The 23,629-nt window shown below is 34.3% G+C and overlaps 1 protein-coding gene across 1 annotated transcript in view; it reads left to right on the plus strand.

Moving 5' to 3' along the window:
• Nucleotides 1-23,629, plus strand: part of RSBN1L (round spermatid basic protein 1 like) — a 62,759-nt gene that overhangs the window by 23,526 nt on the left and 15,604 nt on the right. The window contains exons 2-3 of the mRNA XM_055300952.1: nt 7,854-7,970; nt 16,033-16,673. Coding sequence (XP_055156927.1) covers nt 7,854-7,970; nt 16,033-16,673 — 758 coding nt within the window. The remainder of the gene's footprint in view (nt 1-7,853; nt 7,971-16,032; nt 16,674-23,629) is intronic.

Genomic DNA, 23,629 nt, shown 5'->3' on the forward strand with positions numbered 1-23,629 from the left:
CGATGTGGGACTAGATCCTGGGTCTCCAGGATCACACCCTGGGCCAAAGGCGGTGCTAAACCGCTGAGCCACTGGGGCTGCCCTGGATTTTCATAATAGTTAAAAATTGCCTCTCTACACACAGATCGTCCCTGCCTTGCAATGACTTAAAATTTTTTGACTTGATGATAGTGTGAAAGCAGTGCAATTCAGGAGAAATCGTACTTTTGAATTGTGAACTGTACTTTTTGAATTAGCAACATGTGGTAGCATATTGGTATCACATATCTGGTGATGCTGTGTGGAGCATCGAGCCATAATCTCAGTCAATCATGGGATCACAGGATCAACAACCTATACACTTAAAAACCATTCTGTCCTTGTACAGCCATTCTGTTTTTCACTTTTAGTACAATATTCGATAAATTACTTGAGGTGCTCAACACTTCTTTATTATAAGGTAGGCTTTGTGTTGGATGATTTTGTCCAACTGCAGGCAAATTTAAGTGTTCTGAGCACATTTGTAAGTTAGGTGTATTAAGTGCATTTTTGACTTAATGATAGTTTTCAATTTACAATGAATGGGTTTATTGAGACAAAATCCCCTTGTAAGTCAAGAAAGATCTGTTTATGTCTATTGCGTCTTCGTTTTCTGTCCTATTCTCTGTGTTTTGTGATAAGAGATAATCTGGCAATTCCTTTTTATTCCTGGAGGTAGTTTCTGCAGTGGTTTGTTTACTCCTTAATTTACTTGAGCATATCATAACAGGGGATGTGTGTGTAGTAAAAATTTTTGAATTTTTGCTTGTCTGATCATGTCTTCCCTCATACTTGATTGATAGTTTGGCAGATTAAAGAATTCCAAATTAAAAATTATTTTCATTCAGCATTCTGAAGGCATTTATATTGTTTTCCAGCATCTGCTGTCATGTTGAAGAATTCCATGTTATGACCTGATCTTTTATATCTGATCTGATTTTGTTTTGTTTCGTTTTAATTCCTTAGGAGCTTTTAGGATCTTTTCTTTATCTCCAGTGTACTGAAATTTCATGATAGTGTGCCTGGTGTGTGTGTGGTAAGGGGGGGCTACCACTGTGAATTCCATTCTTTGTGCTCATCCCTTGAGGGAATCTTAATTTTGGTGACTTCTCTTTTCTGAAAAAAATTCTTATACTTATTTATTTTGGCATTTTTCTGTCCTATAAAATTCTGTTTTCTTTTTCTGAAAGTTTAATTAATTTGATATTGAATCTCTGAATCCCTTAGGAATCTGATCCTTTAGGTCATTATATTTTCTGCTGTTTTCCACTTTTTTGTCTTGTTACTCTCTTTTTTGGAAGATTATCTCAACTTTATCTTCCAACTTTTTGAGCTTTTCAGTATTGCTATTGTATTTTTAAATTCTGAAAGGTTTTTTTTTTTTTAATTTCCTGATTCAATTTATTTTAAGCATTTTAGGGAAGGACAGTTAGCTTGTTTTTAGCTCCACTCTTTGCCTTGCCTGGAGTACCTGAGTTTCAAGCCTGTTCATTTTCTCCTGACAACGAAAACTGGATGTTTGCCTAAAGGACTGAGATTGAATGATTACTTGACTGTTTGGGACAAGGGTGGGAAGACTGGGAAGTCCAGTTATTTTTTATATTATATTTATTTTTATTGTGTCATGTTTATTTTTATGTAATTTTTAAATATATTTATGTCTATTAGTTTTTATATAAAGTCCAACTATTTTTTAAATGATTTCCTTTAAGAATCCTGTGTGGGTGTATATGCAGATGTATATACCTAAATATGTATGTATATGTTTGCATATATTTACAGGTGTACATATGTATATGACAGATGTGGTAACATTTTATAAATTTACATTTATATATGGTAACTTGCCATTTTCCTCTAATATTTCATGATAATTATCCCTGCCTCATGATATTAACTGTTATTCAAACATGATTTTTAATATCTTCATATTTTCCCATTAATGAATATACCCAAATTTAATCACTTCCCAATTATTAAACATTTAAGTTATTTACAGTTTTTCATAATTCTAAATAATATAAGATGAGGACTCCTGTATATGTATATTTGTGCTGGCTTGTTCTTTCCTTTTTATTAAATCCTAGCAGTGGGATTGTGAGATCAAAGGAACGGTCAGGTTTTGTTTTTTTTTTTAAGGGGGCAGGGACAGAGAGAAAAGGAGAGAAGGAATCTCATTGCTGGATATGGAGCCTGAGGCAGGGCTTGATCTCAAGACCCTGAGACCATGACCTGAGCCGAAACCAAGAGTCTGATGCTCACCCATTTGAGCCACCCAGCCACCCCTGGACTATTATTTTCTTCTTGTTTTTCCTTTTCCTTTTATTTTCTTTTCTTCTTTTTTTTTAGATATATGTTGTAAGAATTCTTCCTATTAAAAGAGACCTACATAAAAAAGAAATTACTCCATGGCTTTTTAAGGAAAATTGTTTTTATTGAGAGTTACACAGAAAAATTGTGGATCCCTAATATTTTTGAAGGAGTAGCTTCATTAAATCTTAGGATTTTTTTGTCAAAAACAACCAGGCCGATTAGAAAAGGGAAATAAATTTGAGGAACTACTCTTGGAAGGCTGTAGGAACTAAGAATTTCCTTCCTTGCTGTGGTATGACTAGGAAAAGAAGGAAGAATGAATACAGACCAACATAGAGCACCTAAAAAGAAAGTCACGATGTACTGTAAAAAATAACACAATAATTTCTTACTGTATCATAGGACCTGTTTCATGAATCAGACATTTATTGAAGAACTAGATCCTTCTCTACCCTTAAGGAACATAGGCTATACACTGGTGGTAGCAGGGATCATTATAAGAAGAAAGATAAGTTTATAACAGAAAAAATACAGTGTGAAATTTGCTCTAACAAAGCTAGAGAACCTGCTTATTATATTATACAGTAGGGTATTAATGGACCTGGTCTGATTTCTTAGCACAGAACAGATGAGAATGAGCCTGTTGGTGACCACCAGAAGTTAGAGTTGTCACCTCTCATACTTGGAATGATAAATGATAGTTGAGACAATAAAAATTAAATGATACTGAAATACTGTTTTTTAGTTTTGAACAGGTACATTTTTTTTTTGCTTTTGAGTTCATCAATATGAGTATAATAATGAGTTTAAATTTTTGTCATGAAAAGACCATCCTATTTCTTAGATTTTTGCAAGCAAGGAAATACGTAATATACTTTTGAAATTTTTTAGAATGATTAAAAAAGTGGCAATTTTCTGTTACTTAAAACTACAAATTAATTCTTAAGATTCCAGATAAATGGATTGTTGTATTATAAATCTCTTAAAGGGGTGCCTGGGTGGCCTAATCCATTAAGTGTCTGTCTCTTGATTTCTGCTCAGGTCATGAGATCTAGCCCCATGTCAGGCTCCGCACTGGATGTGGAGCCTGCTTAAGATTTTCCCTCTTCTCTCTCTCTCTCTCTCTCTCTCTCTCTCTCTCTTTCTTTTTCTCTAAAAAATTTTTAAAAATTTCTTGAAAAGATTCTCTAAGAATGCTTTTTATGACTTTCTCCTTACTGAAGTGACTCATCTAATATTTGTGTGTGTGTGTTTTTTTCTCTGTATTATTATAATGACTAATACAGTTAGAGACTAGTAAATTTTATTACAACAAAATGAAAACAATAATTTTGTTATTTAAGAACTGGTTTTCCATAGTGGACCAACAGTAAGAATCAAATGATATTGTTGATTTTAAGACTTAGTGTACAGCACTATTAGTCATTTTTTGCTCTTGCACATAAGTACTTAATAGAAATATATTGGGTGCATGAAATCTGAAAGGTACTGCTAAGTTAGTAAATTGAGTATATGTTTGAAAATCCCATTTCTATTTTATTTGAAATTATTTTAATCAATTTTTTTTTCTTTTACATATAGTAATTATCTTTAGCACATGTGTATTTTTCCATATGTGTAATTTATAGTTTATTTTAGTTTTATAATGACTTAGTCATTTATTCCTTCTCCTTTCCTTCATTCTTTTTTTTTTTTTTTTTTTAAGATTTTATTTATTAGAGAGCACACACAAGCAGAGAGAGGGGCCGAGGAAGGAGCAACGGGAGTCTCAGATTAGACCATGAAAGATAAAACCATACAAATTCTTGGTCATGAAGAGAAATGAATAAAAATTAAAAAGGACAATTTTTTTTTTTAGAATGACAGCTTTTTTATTTTTATCTATCTATCTATCTATCTATCTATCTATCTATCTATCTATTTATTTATTTATTTATTTATGATAGTCACACAGAGAGAGAGAGAGAGGCAGAGACACAGGCAGAGGGAGAAGCAGGCTCCATGCACCGGGAGCCCGACGTGGGACTCAATCCCCGGTCTCCAGGATCGTGCCCTGGGCCAAAGGCAGGCGCCAAACCGCTGAGCCACCCAGGGATCCCATGACAGCTTTTTTAAATAACAGTGTATATTATAGGAAACATGATGCCAGGGAGCCGTTTTCCTTCTGAAAAGATATAGAAGTGGCTTTTATGAGTGTGAATACACTATAATGTAACAGCAGACTTGAGATTCTATAGACAGTGGTATTCTATATTGTTATAGCCAAAAAATGCTTATTATGGCTCAATATAATGGATAGATAGACATAGATAATATTCTGCATTCATAGGCTTATATCTTTACAGTATGCTTTTGTCTATTTCCTATTTAATCTTTATGTAAGCTCCATTTATAGCTGAAATGGGATATCTGAGAGTTTGTTATCAAAGTTGCAGAACTTGCACCTAGGTCTTCTCAACTTTTAGGCTTTCCACTTTAATGTTTACCTATAACGTGTAAACATGTGTTACAACATCTTCATATTATCTGTAATCTGATTATGAAACATTTGTTTATTTACTTTTTAAAAGATTTTATTTGTTTACTCATGAGAGACACAGAGAGGGAGAGTGAGGCAGAGACCCAGGCAGAGGGAGAAGCAGGCTCCCATGCAGAGACCCCAATGTGGGACTTGATCCCAGGTCCCCAGGATCATGCCCTGGGCCAAAGGCAGGCGCTAAACCGCTGAACCACAGGGATCCCAATTATGAAACATTTAATGGAGACATTTAAAGTTAGATTTTGAAAAAGGATATGCCCTGATAAGAAAAAATTCTAGGAAGGGCGAAAGGTTGAAAGATTGAGATGTGTGTAGGTCGGGACAGCAAACAGATTTTGTTGTCCCACAAAAATGCTTTTCTGCTGTGAATACATAGGATGGTTTGTGTTTGCTTCCTTTCCTTAGAAGGTTTTGGGTTTGGGGTGGGAGGTAACTATAATTATGTTGTCAGTCACTCTTCTTGTTTTGGCTATGCTATTGTTTTTGTTTCTAGATATTTTTCATATAATGACTTTATATCTTCAGTTTATCTTTACTTAATATTATACCTGAAGGCATATCCTAGGATCCTTTTTCCTACTTTATGAAACTAATATGGTCCTGTCGTAGAGACTTTGAAACTTCTTGCTATCTAAAAATAATGGCTTTTAGAGGTGCCTGACTGACTTGGTTGGTAGAGCATGTGATTCTTGATTTTGGGGTCATGAGTTTGAGTCCCACATTAAGTGTAGAATTTAAACAAAATAATGGTTTTGGGGGGTGCCTCGGTGGCCCAGTTGGTTGAGCATCTGCCTTTGGCTCATGTCATGATCCCAGGGTTTGGGGATTGAGCCCCTCATTGGCCTCCTTGCTCCATGGGGAGCCTGCTTCTCCCTCTTCTTCTCCCTCTCCCTGCCGCTTCCCCTGCTTATGCACTCTGTCAAATAAAATATTTTTAAAAATCGCTTTTAATAATTTGCACTATTATCTTTTAGTATTATTTCTGAATGTGTGTATATATTAATAATATTATAATTTTATAATTTTTATTTATTTAAATATTTTATTTATTCATGAGAGGCAGAGACACGGCAGAGAGAGAAGCAAACTCCTCACAGGGAGCCTGACTTATATATGTGTGTAAGCTCCATCTATTTGGAGTAATATTTTATGGCTGGATGACAGCCTGTGACAGGATTTCAAAGACTTTGAACATCAGGAAGAGTAGCAAACTAGTCTTGAAGCAGGAGAACAGTTTAATCTATTTCTAGAATTTAAGTTTTCTATGAACAGATGAAGACTTACTCACTTCTGTATCCCTAACCCTTTTCCTATACTCAGCAGTGGATATTTGTTAATTTGGTGAGTTTGTTCTACCATCAACTATAACTATCTTCTCTTCCGCTTTGAGTATTACCACTTTTAATAAAAGCACTTTGTCAGTTTGATAGGTAAAGTATCTTATTCAAATTCGTATTTTTTATTATATGAATGAGTGTTTTAAAATGTTTATTAAGTACATGGATTTAGTTTTTGAGAGTTAATCTGTTTAAGTAGTCTAGACCTGAGTTGTTCAGTGTAGTAACCACTACCTCATGTAGCTGTTAAACACTTTGAATTGAGTTGTGCTTTAGGTGTAAAATATACTGGATTTTGAAGTCTTACAGTGAAAAACAATGTAAAATGTCTCAATAATTTGTTAGTATTGGTTTCATTTTGAAATGACAATTTTTAGATCTATTGGTTAAAATGCATTATTAAAATTAATTTCATCTGTTGGTTTTTGTTTCTAATGTTGACTACTAGAAAATTCAAATTTATGTATCTGGTAAACTTTATATTTCTACTGGGCAGTACTAATCTAGACGGTAACCTAATCATGAGGTGATTAGGACCTGAATTAGGGTAGTATTTATAGAAAGAAAAGTAAGGAAGGATTTTAAGAAATTCTGCAATATGTGCATGTACTGTATAATCTCTTTTACATTACAAGATATTTTACAGTTTTGATGTACTTCAATCATGACTTTGTAATCAATAATAAGCTTCTTTTTTTTTATGATTTTATTTACTCATTCATGAGAGACACACAGAGAGAGGCAGAGACATAGGCAGAGGGAGAAGGGGACCTGATCTCAGGACCCTGGGATCACAACCTGAGCTGAAGGCAGATGTTAAATCACTGAGCCACCTAGGTGCTTCTCAATAGTAGGCTTTTTGAGAGCAAAGACTACATTACTATTTTGAAATTCTTTTCTACATCGTCTGTTTTGCTGGGTACATAGTAGCTTGATTGAATAAGAATAGGACATCAAATAATCTTAAACTCAAATTTTTATTTTTATTTTTTTTATTTTTTTAAATTTTTAAATTTTTTTTTAATTTGAATTTTTAGAATGCAGATCAATGATTCCTAGAGTTCTTATATCTTTTGTTTTAATATCCTGTTATCACTACCTAGTCAGATCAGTCCTATCTTTTTTAAAAGGTACAAGGGTAAGGGAACTAACATCCAATCCTATCTGTACCAGGCTCTGGGTAGTCATTTTATATATATTTTTTCGTAACCTGTGAGAAAGATAACCACCATTTTATAAGTTAGGAAACTGTGATTGAGTAATTTTTATATTGTTATGGTATTAATCCAGATACGATCAACTTCAAAGCTAGCACTTTATCCATTGTAGTTTACCATCTTGATTAAAGTTAGTTATTTTAAGTGACTTGAGGTTAGTCTAATATTGTGGTTGACATGAATTAAAGAAGAACAATCTTGAGAGTGAAATGTACAATGATAAATTTTAATAGTTTATGATGTATATATTATGTGTTCCATGTTAATATATGACAGGAAATTTGGAAATCTGTTTCTCTAGACCTGAGAGGAAGAATAAAAGGCATGTTTGCTTTTCATTCTGATTTTTCATGGTATATTCTAGATTCTGTATAGTTCTTGGGGGAAAATTACAAGAGTTTTAAATATTTCCTTTGTTTTGTCTTTCAGATAAAATCAAAGACAAAATTAAAGAGAGAGATAAAGAAAAAGAGAGAGAGAAGAAGAAGCATAAAGTAATGAATGAGATCAAGAAAGAAAACGGAGAAGTAAAGATTTTGCTGAAAAGTAAGTTTATAATTCAGTGATTTTGTTTGTTTGTTTTATTTATTTGACAGAGCAAGCACCAGCAGGGGGAGCAGGAAAGGGAGAAGCAGGCTCCCCATTGCGCACTGAGCTTGATGCGGGCGGGGCTCTATCCCAAAACTCTGGGATCATGACCTGAGTCCAAGGCAGACGTTCAATCGACTGAGCCACACAGGCGTCCCTATATTCAGTGATTGCTCATTGTACTTTAGCTTAGTGATTCAAATAAAGGTTTGTTGCTGAATTTTGCTGACAATAAACTTTAATAGTGAGAATATGGAAAGTTTTATAATAGTGAGGGGTTCTAATCTGTATGGTAACATCTTTAGTATACTTCATTTGTGTGTAATGAAAAAGTAGAAGAGGTTAGGCTTCATTAAACTATTAGGTTCCTTGAAGTAGGTTATCTAATTCTATGTTTGCATTACTAGTTTTTACCCATACTTAGATCATCTAAAAAGGCTAAAACAATTTTAGTAAGATAGGGATGGTAGAAGAAGTGAGCTTAAAAATATTTGACAATAATCACCATATCATAGTCTGGTATCATAGAGGGAACATTTTACTTTGACCTGAATTAGAAGGTATACTGTTTTACTTTGTGTGTGTGTTGCAGGGTAAAGAATGCCCTCTTTTTTTGTTTCCTGTTTTTTCTCTATTGTTACATTTGTTTTCAGTTGCTATTTATACTTAGGGGGTGGTTGTTGGGTAATAATACAAATCCTATCAATAAATCTGAACTTTTTAAAGGAATATGTGGGTAGAAATTGAAGTAAGGACAGTCTTAAATTTACTCTGATAGCAACATAAGAATCAGTGGCAGTCTGGTTGCTAGACAGCTAACAAATTCATTAGCTGCCCCTATTTAGTTGAGAATTTGCAGGTCAGAACATACTGACTTTGATTAATTTGATGTTAGACTTATGTGTTAATATACCATTATATCCACATTAAGAAGAAAAGGCTATCGTACTGTATGTGTAATGAAATAACTGGATAAACTTTATATTATTTAGGACAAACAGAATATTAGAGTCTATATTTTCATTTTTGTCATGTTTCCTGATTTTTTTTTTTTGTCACACTTTATTTAAGCTCTATTTTCTACTTGTCAGAATTTTATATTTTGTAAAGTTCTTTTGACCTTGGAAGAAATAGGTCTGAGCTTAAGTGGATGGCTACTTAGTAAATGCTCGTGGTCCTTTTATTCTGTTTCTTTTGACAATGTGTTTTATTTGTGTTGTTTAATTAGAGTGTAAGCCTTTGAGGCAGGAATCAAATCTAGCCACACTAGTGCTGTACAGAAGCTAATGATTCATGCTTGAAGTGTTTACTTAACTTTACCCTGTTGGTTTAGTCAAATAGTCATTTTTTACTGGTTTAGTCAGATAGTCATTTTCTTATCCAGTGGAATGTACAGTGATGAAAATTCCTGTTGCTCAATTGAATGTTGGATTCCTTACATACCATTAACGTGAAATATGTGAATCTAGAGATTACATATGCAAACAAAATTTAAAATAATTTTAGAAAATGGGAGATGCTTCAGTAATATGCAATAGTAACCTTGACTTTGAAGTAGATGAAAAATCTAGGAGATATTTTGAAGTGAGCTAAACTGAAAACCTAGTGAGGATAAAGGGAAAAAATATTTTTGGAAATGAATTAGTATAGTGACCTCTGAGATAACCATGGGAAAATGTATTTACTGTAAAACAGAGGTAAATGATAACTTAATTACTGACTTACAGGGTTGTGAAGATTAAATGAGGTAAAGTATGGTAGAGGTGCTAACTATGGTGTTTGGCCCACATATAATTCAATAAGTGGATATGAATCTTTTTTGTAAACGTGTATGAAAGATTAAATCTTGTGATTGCAAAACAGCAACAAAATTATCTCCTCCCTGGGTAATATATAGATAATTAAATGAATAAAACATGATTCCTTTGGGAAATAATGCCTGTCCTATCATAAGCACCAAGTAAGTGTTAGCTATTGTCATTATCCAATAAAAAGTTTGCTCTGCTAGTCTATAATCAGGGAAAGGCCCTCTTTGTTTATAGTATCGTGTAGCAACAACAGAATCAATTTGGTGGAGGCCGTGTACTGTTACTTACTACTGTGTGCCCTTTTTTGCCTCATGGCTTTCAGCCTTTATTTTGTCCTTATAATTTTCTCCTTGTAATAATGCTAATGTTGCAAGCAATGGCACACTTGGGCATTGATTGTTTGATGACAGCACTTGCACATCTAAAATAGATTCTGTTAACTCCATACCAGCCTCATTTCCTTCAGGTTTTCATCAAAAACTGCATCAGATTGAATATGACTAGAAATGTGTACATAATTAAATACATGCTAGAAAGTTTTTATTAATGCAGAAATCCATAAAATAGGATAATGTGCTTTATGAGAAATAGTTTAAAGGAACAAATATATTTGACACATAAGCTTTTTTTTTTTTAAGATTTTTGTTTATTTATTCATGAGAGAGAGAGAGAGAGAGAGGCAGAGGGAGAAGCAGGCTCCCTGCGGGGAACCCGATGTGGGAATCGATCCCGGGACTCTAGGACCACGCTCTGAGCTGAAGGCAGGCACTAAACCACTGAGCCACCCAGGGATCCCCGACACATAAGCTTATTTAGCTCATCCTTTTATATTAATGTCTGCCAACTACTTATACTGAGCATAATTATATGTTCCAGCCATTTCTATGTTGTGAGAAGTTGTAAGAACAGAGATATTCATGATTATAGTGTTTTTGAGAAGTTTTATTATAGTATATCAGAGAAGCTTTCTGGTGAGCATGGGGGAATGGGAATTAAAAAAAGCCAATATCCAAGATTATTGGTAGTTTACCAAAGGTCACAGGTAGGTAATTCATGTCAGGAAGAGTGAAAATAATGCTGTGCATAAAAAGCAAAGTCATTCTCTATAAAGACCAGAGGTTGAAAATAGCTAAGCTAATTACTACTTTTTTTCTATGTATGATAATGAAGTTATATATAAATATTAATTCCCATATTAGATGTGAAATTAGAACCAATTTTTCTGGGCAGCCTTTCTTTTTTCTTTTTCTTTTTTTTTTTTAAAGATTATTTATTTATTCATGAGAAACAGAGAGAGAGAGAGAGAGGCACAGACACAGGCAGAGGGAGAAGCAGGCTCTGCAGGGAGCCCAACGTGGGACTTGATCCCAGGTCTCCAGGATCAGGCCCTGGGCTGAAGGTGACGCTGCACTGCAGAGCCACCCACGCTGTCCTATTTTTTTCTATTTTTTTAATTTATTTTTTATTTTTTCTATTTTTAACACTAAAAGTATACTAAGGTTAGTGGTGGAAATTAATGCCAGTAAATTTGTGATTTTTTTAAAGTTTTTTTATGTGATTAGCTATTAACACATAATTTTTTTTTTAAGATTTTATTTATTTAAAGAGAGACACATACAGAGAGGGAGAGGCAAAGACGTAGGCAGAGGGAGAAGCAGGCTCCATGCAGGGAGCCTGACTTGGGACTCTATCCCGAGTCTCCAGGATCAGGCCCTGGGTTGAAGGCGGCACTAAACCGCTGAGCCACCCGGGCTGCCCCACATAATTTGTTTTTATATCTGTTTCTGTGTGTTTTGTTTTGTTTTTTTGAGTGAGAGTCTCATTTTCTCTGGCTGCTTTTGTGTGCCTTCCTCTGTATCTCATTCTCTCTTTGCATTTTCATATCTGTGGTTCTGTGTGTATATGTGTGTTTGTATGGGGTCCACTGTGTGTGTGTATCTATGTCTTGGGGGATGATCCCCTATCAACCTTACACGTTCATACTTTTTGAGGGTCCATATTATGACAGCTCTTCTTTCTGTTACGGTTATTTATCAGGATCCTTTAAAAAATATATAGGTCTGATTTGAAGAATTATAGGATTTAGAGAAATGTGTGCTTTAAATACTTCTTAGTGTAAGGGAAGAACATTGATATTCAAAATGGTCTAATTTCCTTAAAGTATTTAAACATTTTCTCTTGGGATCCCTGGGTGGCGCAGCGGTTTGGCGCCTGTCTTTGGCTCAGGGCGCGATCCTGGAGACCCGGGATCGAATCCCATATCGGGCTCCCAGTGCATGGAGCCTGCTTCTCCCTCTGCCTATGTCTCTGCCTCTCTCTCTCTGTGTGACTATCATAAATAAATAAATAATATAAATAAATAAACAAACAAACAAATAAATTTTCTCTCTATATGTCTGCTGCATTTCATGTCATTCTAAGATAGGAAATGAATGATAGATTATATAAAACTTTAAAAATCTATCTAGTGAATGCTGGTGCCTTGGTTTGGTTTAAATGTAAATAATGCATTTTACTTGTGTCCATCAGAGGTCCCCGAGACTACCCCAGGTTTGGTGATTTGCTAAAGGACTTACAGGACTCAGCATATAGATGTACTCATGGCTATGATTTACTGTAGCGGAGGATACAAAGTGAAATCAGTTGAGAGAGGAGGCAAATGGGAGGAAGTCTCTAGACACAAGCTTCTAAGAGTACTCTTCAAGTGGAGTCACACAGGATACACTTAATTTTTTGAGTAGTGAACTGACAACTCATGTGAAATGTTGTCTACCAGGAAGTTCATTAGAGACTTGGTGCCCAGGGTTTCTATTGAATGTTGGTTACATAGGCACCTTCTGTCTAGCATCTACCAAAATTCCAGGCTCCCAGAAGGAAAACAGGTATTCAGCATAAACAATATCGTTGACACAAAAAGTTTAGGTACAGTGATCCACTCCTATCAGCGAATTGTGGGAACATTCCCAAAGAACAAGTTTCTCAGATGCCAGCCAAGGGTCAACCTTGCGAGCAGGCCTTTCTAAGATTAGCAGTCTCAGGCATGTTATGTTAACTCTCTTCTGCATACTGTGCTCTCTTTAGTATTTAATTACAGAGTAGTTTGTCTTGGGAATTTAATTCTTTGATGCTCATTATGAGACTCTCTTCACTGATTTTTTTTACTATTTTACATTTTTCAGTTTCTGTTTAATACTATTACTATTCTTATCCATTCTCGTGACTAGAAAATAAATAGGCTGTTATGCCTATTTCATTTCAAAGTAACATGTATTCTAATGACTGGATATTTTCTGTTTTACTTTTTAAACATATGCTAGGCATAAATGTGATATAATATTAAACTTATATTTTCATTCAAATGAAATTGTTTTGGCAATCCATATAACTTGTGTAATTTTACTGTGTTTTCAATTTAGTTATTATACTTAGGCCTTTTAAACTTTATGTTTTGTTTTTAAATTCATTTCTTTTTTCCTTGATATAGTTGGGTTTTGCTTACATATAAAACCTCTTTGGGGGCACCTGGGTCGCCAGTCATTTAAGTGTCTGCCTTCAGCTCAGGTCATGATCTCAGGGTCCTGGGATTAAGCCCCATATCAGGCTTCCTGCTCAATAAGGAGTCTGCTTCCCCTCTCCCTCTTGCTCCCCTGACTCATGCGTGCTCACTGTCTCTTGCTCTTTCTCGAATAAATAAAATCTTAAAAAAAAAAATCCACTTATTTTTTCATTTTGATTACCTCCCTGTTTTTTATTATTAATTTTGTTCTTAAGATACTTACCTGAATCGAATATTTCGATACTTCATCCAAGGTTCCAAGTATGAATTTGTTAATATATTTACTTACTTGTGGTCTCTGTAGAGAATTTTATGGCTTTACAAATCTCAGTAAAGTTGAAAGGCTTTTATTTTTGCTTTTTGTGATTATACCAATTTAGTCTTCATTGCATATTTATGAATTTTTAGAAGTAATGGTTTATTGTTAACATTAAACTCCCTTTTTTAGAATTGCTATTAACTTGAGAGAATTTTCTTTTTAAAAAAGATTTGTTTATTTATTTGAGAGTGAGCAGGAGGGGCAGGGGGAGAGAGAGAGAATCCCAAGCAGACTGCACGCTTGAATGTGAGCCCATCAAGGGTCTCCATCCCACAACCCTGAGACTACAATCTGAGCTGAAATCAAGAGTCTCACGCTCATCCAACTGAGCCATCCAGGTGTCCCACCTTGAGAGAATTTTTATATTTGTTGTTTCCAAGATTAGGAGTTGATGGTATTTATATTCTGGAAAACTGTGGCTGTAAAGGGGACAAGGAAAAATTCCACAGATCTCAGTTGGTGAGAGAAATCTTTTCGTTCATGGATTCATTAAATATTCATCTATAGCAAAGTATTAAATAACATGAAGGATACAGTGATGGGGAAAAAATATCACTTCACTTTGAATTCATATAAAAGTTACTTGTTTCACTCATATAATATATGGAAGGACACATGATATACAAGTATCCTATGAGTGAAAAAATAACTTTGTATGAATTTAGAATGAAGTGACTCCAGTTCCAATTAGAGAAATGAGAGAAAGCAAAATGAAGGAATTGATACGAGTTGTCTTTAAAGAATGGGTAAGAAAGAGGTCAGGAGTAAGTACTGGGCTGGATAAGGGTATTTTAGGGAGAGAGGAAATGACTTTGCAAGTGATAGAAAGATAAGGTAGGGCTAGCTGTTTTATAAGAAATTGTAAATAGTGCAGATTGACCAGAGAATGAAGTACTCGAGAGCATTGTCTTGGGATTCCATACTGAAGTGATTATATTTTATTTGGGAGGCATTGAGAACCCTTGAAAGAAGTGTACTCAAGGGATGAATATGATCAAACAATATATAAAACTTACAGAAAGATTAATACTGCTCTAGCATTTAGGATGACAGTCAAGAGACTATTAGACCAAGAATTAATAAAGAAGTGAAAAATCAAGGACGAACAGGATATTGTTGAATCTTGGAGAGATGGGAAGAATGATTTGAAAGAATATCACTGAATTTGATATTTGAATGTTCCGGGAAAGTAAATCTGAGTAGACTAGAAGCAGACCTAGAATTTAAGGGATGAGAATGATAAGGTAATAGACAGAAGGCACTTGGCATAGATGATTCTTTAAGAAGAGTTTGGTCAAAAGAAGAGGAGAGGAAACTATATTTTTTGTAACGGTTTTTGGAGTTGGTGGGAAGGGCTTATTTTTGAAAAGTCTGCAGGACATCTCACTAGAGACAAGAATAAAAGACATTTGTGAATATGAAACCATTTAGGTAAGGAAGTAGACTGAGAAAATTTAATTCATAACAGGCAATCTGTAAAAAGTGAAGTAACAGGTGGAAACAGTAAATGCCTTCTTAACTCTTACTGGCTTTCTCATATTAGGAAGCATGTTTTCTTGTGAAGGTGTTTACTTTCTCCTTTTTTTCTTATTGTACAGAAATATATTGTGATAATGTTACATGATTATAGGTACACTTAGTCTGTAGCTATATAGACTCTGAATTACTCTTTTATTTTTTGAAGTTCTAAATTTCTGGGCCCAGAGTCTACTTCAGTTACATAAGCTCATTAATATATAAGCTTATAATGCCCCAAGTCTTTTACTTTTATACTTATCTCTTTATTAGTACATGGGTATACTTTATTTATGCTTAGAATGTGAGAAATTATTCTATCATCTTCCTTATGGCACCTTATTGGATCTTCATCAGGAACTTTGCAAACTCTAGTGGACCTCTAAAATAGCCCATTTTAGATGAGAGAGTAGTTTTATTAAGGAGGAAATATGGTAAAAAGCTAAGGAAATGCTGTGTTTGTTACTGTTTTACTATGCAAGTCGTTTTCTCCCATTATGATTTACAAGTATTGATAACTACATGCAATTTTGAAGAACTTAGATGAGTAAGAATGATGATATATATCAGTGGGAAACATCTGGAGGTTGTTTTTCATATTGACCTCTGTTCAGCATCCCATTTCTGATTTTCTCCCTTTAAATTTGAAGAATATACTTTCTGTAATGTCCATTCATTACTTCAGCAAACACTGAGAATCTGCTACATGTCAGAATGGTACCATGGGAGACTATAGGTATAAGTTTGTTCTAGACAGTTCCTTAAGCATGATTTTTTTAAGTAACTACAATACAGAGTTAAAAAAATTTTTTCCCCTCACAGGTGGGAAGGAGAAACCAAAAACAAATGCAGAAGACTTACAAATAAAAAAGGTAAAGAAGAAAAAGAAAAAGAAACACAAAGAGAATGAAAAACGGAAGCGTCCAAAAATGTATAGCAAATCAATTCAAACCATCTGCTCAGGATTGCTATCTGATGTTGAAGATCAAGAAGCCAAAGGCATCCTAAGTGATAATGTAAAGGATTACAGTGGAAAGAATTTGGATAACAAGAACTATGATTCCAAAATTCCAGAGAATAATGAGTTTCCATTTGTCTCATTAAAGGAGCCACGGGTTCAGAATAACCTCAAAAGGTTGGACACTTTGGAGTTCAAACAGCTCATTCATATTGAGCACCAGCCTAATGGAGGCGCATCCGTTATCCACGCCTACAGTAATGAACTCTCCCACCTGTCTCCTGTGGAGATGGAGAGGTTTGCAGAAGAGTTTGTGGGTCTAGTGTTCAGTGAAAATGAAAACTCTGCAGCTTTCTATGTAATGGGTATTGTTCATGGGGCAGCTACTTATTTACCTGACTTTTTAGACTACTTTTCATTTAATTTTCCCAATTCACCAGTGAAAATGGAGATATTAGGAAAGAAGGATATAGAAACGACGACTATGTCCAATTTTCATGCTCAGGTAAGAGGTTTTTAGTTTTGTAGGGTTTTTTTTTTTTTTTTTTACTTTTAGTTAAATGTTTTTGTTTTTGTTTTTGTTTAAATAGTTAAATGTTTTAGACAAGTTTCTGTTCATTTTACTGTAGGTTTGAAATAAAAAGGTAAGAATATAATGACAACTCTTGGGAATATTAAGAATAAATTACTTTATTGTGTAAACATAAGAGTATGAATTTCAGAGTCTACTTAATCTCTTTTTTCTTAAAGATAATTATTGAAATAGGATTCTGTTGTCCTTTTTTGCAAGTATTTATCTTGGAAATGAAAGGACTGAAATGAATTTAGCCATGTATTTTCCATGTAAGCAGTTCCCTTACATGAAAATCACCTAAAGTTGTCTTCTTGCTTTATGCCTTAAAATTGCTTGCTGCTCGATGCATCACATAGTAGGTGCTGAGTAAATGTCGGCTGTTAAATATATTGTCGTATAAAGGAATCAGTTAATTGTACTATTATGTGAGAAAAGTAGCACTGCATTTACTGAGCTAACTTCCTTTCCTATCCTTTTCTATAGAATAGAATGTCCATCATCTTAGACAGTGGAGGCAAAATCTGGTCCACTGACTCTTGAAAGTGAATGTGCACTCCTCTGAAAGGCCATTGCCATTGGTCACCCACTCTTAGATCAGGGACTGCTTAGGCCAGGAGATTAGCTGATTTTCATATTTATTGGTGCTGAAGTCTCCAGTTTTCTAAGTAATAATTGACATTATTCTAATTTGGAAGGAGGGAAAAAAGTAAAGAAAGTGTGAAAGGGATCTTAGTGATCATCTGTCGCAACCTTTCTCAATTTACAAATAAGCAAACAAACATAGATAGGCGTAACTTTCTATTTTAAGTTTGGCAGCAGTACCAGGAGTAGAACACAATCTCCTTAATCCTTATCCAGAACTGTTTTACTTACTCTGAGTATATTTCTTTTTTTTGATGTTTAAGTTACAGTTTCCAACTATTTAAGGTCTGGACATCCAGTCACATCCACACATACTTTTATTTCTGATTTCTTGATTCTTCCTAGGTAAAGCTCTGTCTCTCTCTCTCTCTCTCTCTCTCTCTCTCTTTTTTAAAGCTCTGTCTCTTAATCTAATTTGTGGTATCCCTCCAGAGAATGATTTTTTTTTTAAACCATTTATAGAGTTTTTTATTTGGGAAAATGCTTTATGAGTTACAGGGACTAACAACATGTACTTGGAGCTAAACCAGTCTATAACTTGAGGTTTTTCTTGTCCCTTGTCCTAAATTTGGAACCTCTCTTCCAGATTTAATTTGTAGTAATACTTTATAGTCATTGTAGTGAGTTGTGACTGGGTTAATGTGGGTAGCTGGAGGAACTCTGATATGGGGTGGATGGAAAGAGAAGGGGGGCTAGTCCTGGTCTTGACATGTACCAAATGTGACACTAGACAGCTGCTTTAGCTCTATGTCTCAGTTTTCTCACCTACAAAATAAAGATAATTCAGTTCATTCTGTTGGTTAGAAATATTTCATAGAACATTAACAGGTTATACAAAGAGAGTTATACTGACTTGGTAAAATATTATGACTTTCCACTTTGTTGAATAGATGATGGCTGGCTTCTGAATGAGGATTTTTGAGTGTGTTCATTTAAGGTAGGGAGTTCAGCAACTACTAAAAATAAAAAATTACCACAAATACTTTTTATATAGATAAGGAGTTGACTAAATTATGGTATATGCACACAGTGGGATATTGTTAAGCCATAAAAAGGAATGAAATACAGATACATGATGTGGATGAACCTTCAAAACGTTATGTTGAGTGAAAGAAGCCAGTCACAAAAGGTCACATGTTGTATGATTTCACTTATATCAAATACCTAGAATAGGCAGATTGGTGGCTGCCAGGACCTGGGGGAAAGGGACTTGAGGTAAGCATGGGGCGGTAGTGGGGGGTGCATCTATCTATTCAAGACAGTGATTTCATTTCCTTTGGTTAAAGACCTAGAAGTGAAATTAAATTGCTGGATCATATAATAGTTTTATTTCTCATTTTCAATTAAAAATTTTTTAAAAAATAAACTTTTTAAAGCTTTTGTTAAACTGATTTTTTAAATATACCTTATTGCAGTATACATACACAATGCACATATTATAAGTGTATAGCTTAATGAAGCTTTACTAAATGAACACACCTATGATTTTTAAAAGTAGAATATTACTAGTAGTTCCTCTTTATCACTACTGTGCACTCCCCCATATATACACAAAGACCCAGGTATCCACTTCCTGACTTCAGATAACACAGATAAATTTTGCCTGTTTTTGAACTTTTATATAATAGGATCAAATAGTATGTGAATTGTTGTGTGTGGCTTCCTTCCTTTAGCATTATGTTTGTGAGATTGATCTATCTTATATGTAACAGTGGCTTATTTTCTTATTGTGGTATGGTATTCTATTGTATGAATAAACCACAGTTTATTTGTTTTGTTTACCAAGGATGTTTGTTTCTAGCTTGTGGCTGTTAAAATAGGGGTACTGTGAATATTATTGTACGTATGTTTTGATGAACATATGTATTTCTTACTGTTTGGTATGTATTTAAGATTGGAATTTCAGGATCAAAAAGTGTGCAAATGTTCAGCTTTATTAGATACTACAGGTTTTCCAAAGTTGTACCAATTTACATTCCTACCACCAGTGTTTGACATCTGTGGCTACACTTAGTAGTGTCTGTCCCTTCATTTTAGCCATTCTGGTGGCTGTGTAGTAGTATCTCATTGTGGTTTTAATTTGCATTTTCCTGATGACTAAAGAAATCAAACTTCTTTTTATATAATTATTGTCTAGTTGGTTATCTTCTTTCTAAAACTAGTGTACTCTTTTTTATATTTTCCTATTGGCTTTTCTTTTTAATTGATTTGTTGGAGCTCTTAATATATTGTGGACAAAAATCTTGTCAGCTCTGTGTATTGCAACTATGTCCTCTCATTGAGTGGCTTGCTTCTGACTCTTTTTTTTTTTTAAGATTTTATTTATTTATTCATGAGAGACACAGAGAGAGGCAGAGACATAGGCAGAGGGAGAAGTAGCCTCCCCATGGGGAGCCTAAATGCGGGACTGGATCCCAGAATTCTGGGATCATGCCCTGAGCTAAAAGCAGATGCTCAACCACTGGAGCCACCCAGGCGTCCTTTCTTTTCACTCTTAAGACACTCTTAAGAGTGTCTTTTGGTGACTGGAAGTTCTTAAATTTAATGGGATCTCATTTATAAGTTTTTTTCCTTCATGTATGATTTGTGCTTTTGTGTGCTGTTTAAGAAATCTTGCCTACCCCAGGTCATTAATGTATTCTCTGAAGTTTTCTTCTGAAACTTTTGTTTTACCTTAATGTATTCTCTGAAGTTTTCTTCTGAAACTTTTGTTTTACCTTTTGCATTTAAACCTACGGTTCTCCTGGAATTGATTTTTGTGTATGGTATGAAGTAAGCATCAAGGTACATATTTTTCCATTTGGTTCTTCGTGGACATGATCATTTATTGAAAAAGGCACTCATTCCACATTATATTACAGTGCCATCTTAGCCATAAATCAGCTGGATCATATATATGGTGTGGGTTTCTGGGCTCTAATTTCATTATTCTGTTTGTCTTAATTGCCTTAACTTTATAATGAAACTTAGTATCAGAGTAAATATCGATTTTGCTGTTCTTCAAGATTTTCTTGGCTATTTATATTTTCATATAAACTTTATGGTTTGTCAGTCACAGAAAAATCTGCTTAGGATATTGATTGGGATTACATTGAAGTTATAGTTAAGTTTGGGTAGAATTGATGTCTTCTAGTCCATAATCATGATATCTCATACCTTCATTTGTCTTTTATTTTCTCTCAATAATATTTTTTTTCATCCTATAGATCTTACGTCTTTTGAGGTTTGTTCCTAGGTATTTGAGGATTTCATTTTATTGATCACTGTTATTAAAAATCTGGAAGTTTTGAGTACCTTTTAGAAGATGACATTGACACTCACCTTGAGAAATTAAAAATGTATCTTGTGCCTTAGTTCTCTTCCAGTATCCTTCTTCCCCTTATCTATAGCATTATCATGCATCATGCATGCTTGTTAGTAGAATCACATAGTGAAGCTGTGTATTTTGGTGATGTTAAATGAATTAGCCTGTGAATTTGTCTTCACTGAAGAATTGGTTGAAATAACAGTAATCGAACTAATTGTGTGTTAGTATTCTAGAGGAAGAAGGAAAGGAGGTATCAATATTAGAATGTAGTTTCACTTAATATCAACCATAGTGAAAACCAGTTGTGAGAAAGAAAGCCAAATTCATGTTCTAGCTTGATGATGTGATCAGGACTTCTTGTAAACAAAGTTGAAGAGGTTAGTAGGTTCAGTAGAATCTGCTGTATTTGAGAGAGAATGCTTTTTACAGAGCAGAGTAAAGCAGACCTGTAGGGAAGTTTTGAATTTTAAAATTTTATAATCTAGTAACTACTCTTTAATTCCCCCTTTCTACCTTTTATATTCTGAAAAACCTTTATTCCAAGTCAAAACCAGTCTGAAAAGCAGTATTCAAGAGATGTATAAACATGATTGAATGAGTTAATAGAGAAGGGTACAAATCTAACCTTTGTTGTTTTTATTTAATCTTAGTTTGGAATATACATTTAGCATTAAAGAAATTCATGATAATGAGTATTTGTGTAATGAATTATTGGCACTATTTTTAGTGGGTAAAATAGTATAATATGTTAAGATACATATTCTGTATTTTCTTGTATTCTAATATTGTACTCTGTGCAAATATTGAGGCTTGAAATGTAAATACAACTTCATTAACTTCAGTTTTAAAACAGATCCTCATATGCCCAGGTATGTATCAGAACCAAAGAATTAATACCACCAGCAGGGCCACTGTATATGATGGACCTAAGTTGTTACTGCAGCTATTGATAATGCAGCCTGGTGGCTCTGTCAGTGCCTTGTGGAACCCAACTAAGTCCATCTTCATGAGACTAGTTCCCGCCCTCCCTTCCTTCCTAATTAAAATCCAAGCAGCTAGAATTTAACCAAAATTCATTTGCCTTCAATTCGGTGGAAACTAAAATATAACAAATGATATAGACATTTCTGTGACCTTTATAGTGATAGCGTTTGTGATATTACTCTGTAGTTTTCACAAAAACTTTTTTGTACCTGTTTAGCCTTTATCCTTGAAACATGTTAATTTGAGGTTTTTTTTTGTGGATTTATGTGTTTATGTGTATACACACAGTACACATATACATGGCAGTGACAGAGAATCAAGACATCCTAGTCTTTGAACGGTTTTGGAATTTTTTTTAGTTGTATAATAATGTTTCTCATCTTCATCTGTATCCTTGCAGGTTGCCTGAAAAATTTAAAGACCATGTGAAATATAGATATTGTTTTAATAGATCATGTCATGTCTCTAATATTGTGGCTGTGAGGTTAGTGATATAATGTCAAACTGTATGATAAAAGTCTTTGAGAAGAAACATATACATGGATTTTTTGTTGTAAGTTCATAACCTATCTGTATCAGTTCTTTTGCTGTGGAAAACAAAACCCTAGAAGCAATATCCTAAAGTGATTTCTCACAATTCTTTGGGCTGTCTGGAGAATTTTTATGGTTTTTGTCATCTTGGCTGGGGTTGGGTGGCTTCATTCACATGGCTAGCGGTTGGCAGGTCAATTGGTCTTAGGAGATCTTGTTTGTATGTCTAGTGGTTGGTGTAGTTGTCAGCTGGAGTGATGATCACATTTCTCTCCTCATGTAACAAGTTAGCCTGGGCTCATACACATGGTGGTTGTTGTAGGGTTTCTTTTTGTTTGTTTGTTTGTTTGTTTTTGTTTTTTTTTTTTTTGTTGTAGGGTTTCATAGAGAAAAAAAAGGGCAGCCCCCAGTGCACAAGCCTCTGCTTGTGCTGTGTTTGCTAATCTCCATTGGGCAAAGGAAGTGAAATGGCCATACCCAGATTCACTTCTTGATGATGCAGTTATGCTGCTCAGAAATGAGCATCTGGGAAGAATTTTTGGCCATTTGCAACCTCCACATTTGTCCTAGCTTTTCTACCATCTCCATCTTGTTCAGATATTAATTTGATAGTAGGGAAACAAAAAGGCAAGTGAGACAAGGAGTTTTGTCTGTCAAGGAATAAATGAGATTTCTTTGTCACTCAGTATTTAATCAGCCACATACTGTGAACCCTATAGTTAGAGCTGTGAGAATATTAAAACTGGAGCAATTGTCTTCTAACCACTTTCTCCTCCCCCAAACTCTAAATCTTGTTTTTTATTTTATCCTAATTCTGAGTTGTTTGTATCAAATAACTTAGGTCAGGGTGTTAACTCATGATTAAAGTGGTTAATATCTTAATAGTGAAATAATTATTATTTTTTTTAATAGTGAAACAATTATTAAATCTGATCTGATCTGTTAAGCTTTGCCACTCTGCAAAATGAAGAGAATTAACTTACTGACTTCTTGCTGAGGTCATAAAGACCATTTGATATACCTTCTTTGAACCATCAGCTACCTTTTTACTAAATTCTCATTTTGACCATTTGTGCCAGTCACATCTTCCTTGAGTGCTTAGGAGCTGATCTGTATACAATATTATTTTGGCAGGTACCAGATGCTCTAATTGAGACAGGGGAATTTTTCCTTTATTATACAGATTTTAAAGTGAATAATAACTCATTTTAGTTGAAGGCATATGGGTATTTTTGAAATAGAATGTTGACTAAAGGTCATTCATTACCTGTTATATTTTGATTTGAAAGGATATGTCAGATGTTATGGGAAATGGCTCCCTCTTGTGGCAGACTCATTTATGTTGGATTTTAGATTGCCTCTGTAAGAATGTGATGAGCTAAATCTTGTTTTTTAAAATAAGACTTTCCCTTCCTTCCCCCCT

Source organism: Nyctereutes procyonoides, unplaced genomic scaffold, assembly GCF_905146905.1.
Source record: "Nyctereutes procyonoides isolate TBG_1078 unplaced genomic scaffold, NYPRO_anot_genome, whole genome shotgun sequence".
In the NCBI taxonomy this organism is placed as follows: domain Eukaryota; kingdom Metazoa; phylum Chordata; class Mammalia; order Carnivora; family Canidae; genus Nyctereutes; species Nyctereutes procyonoides.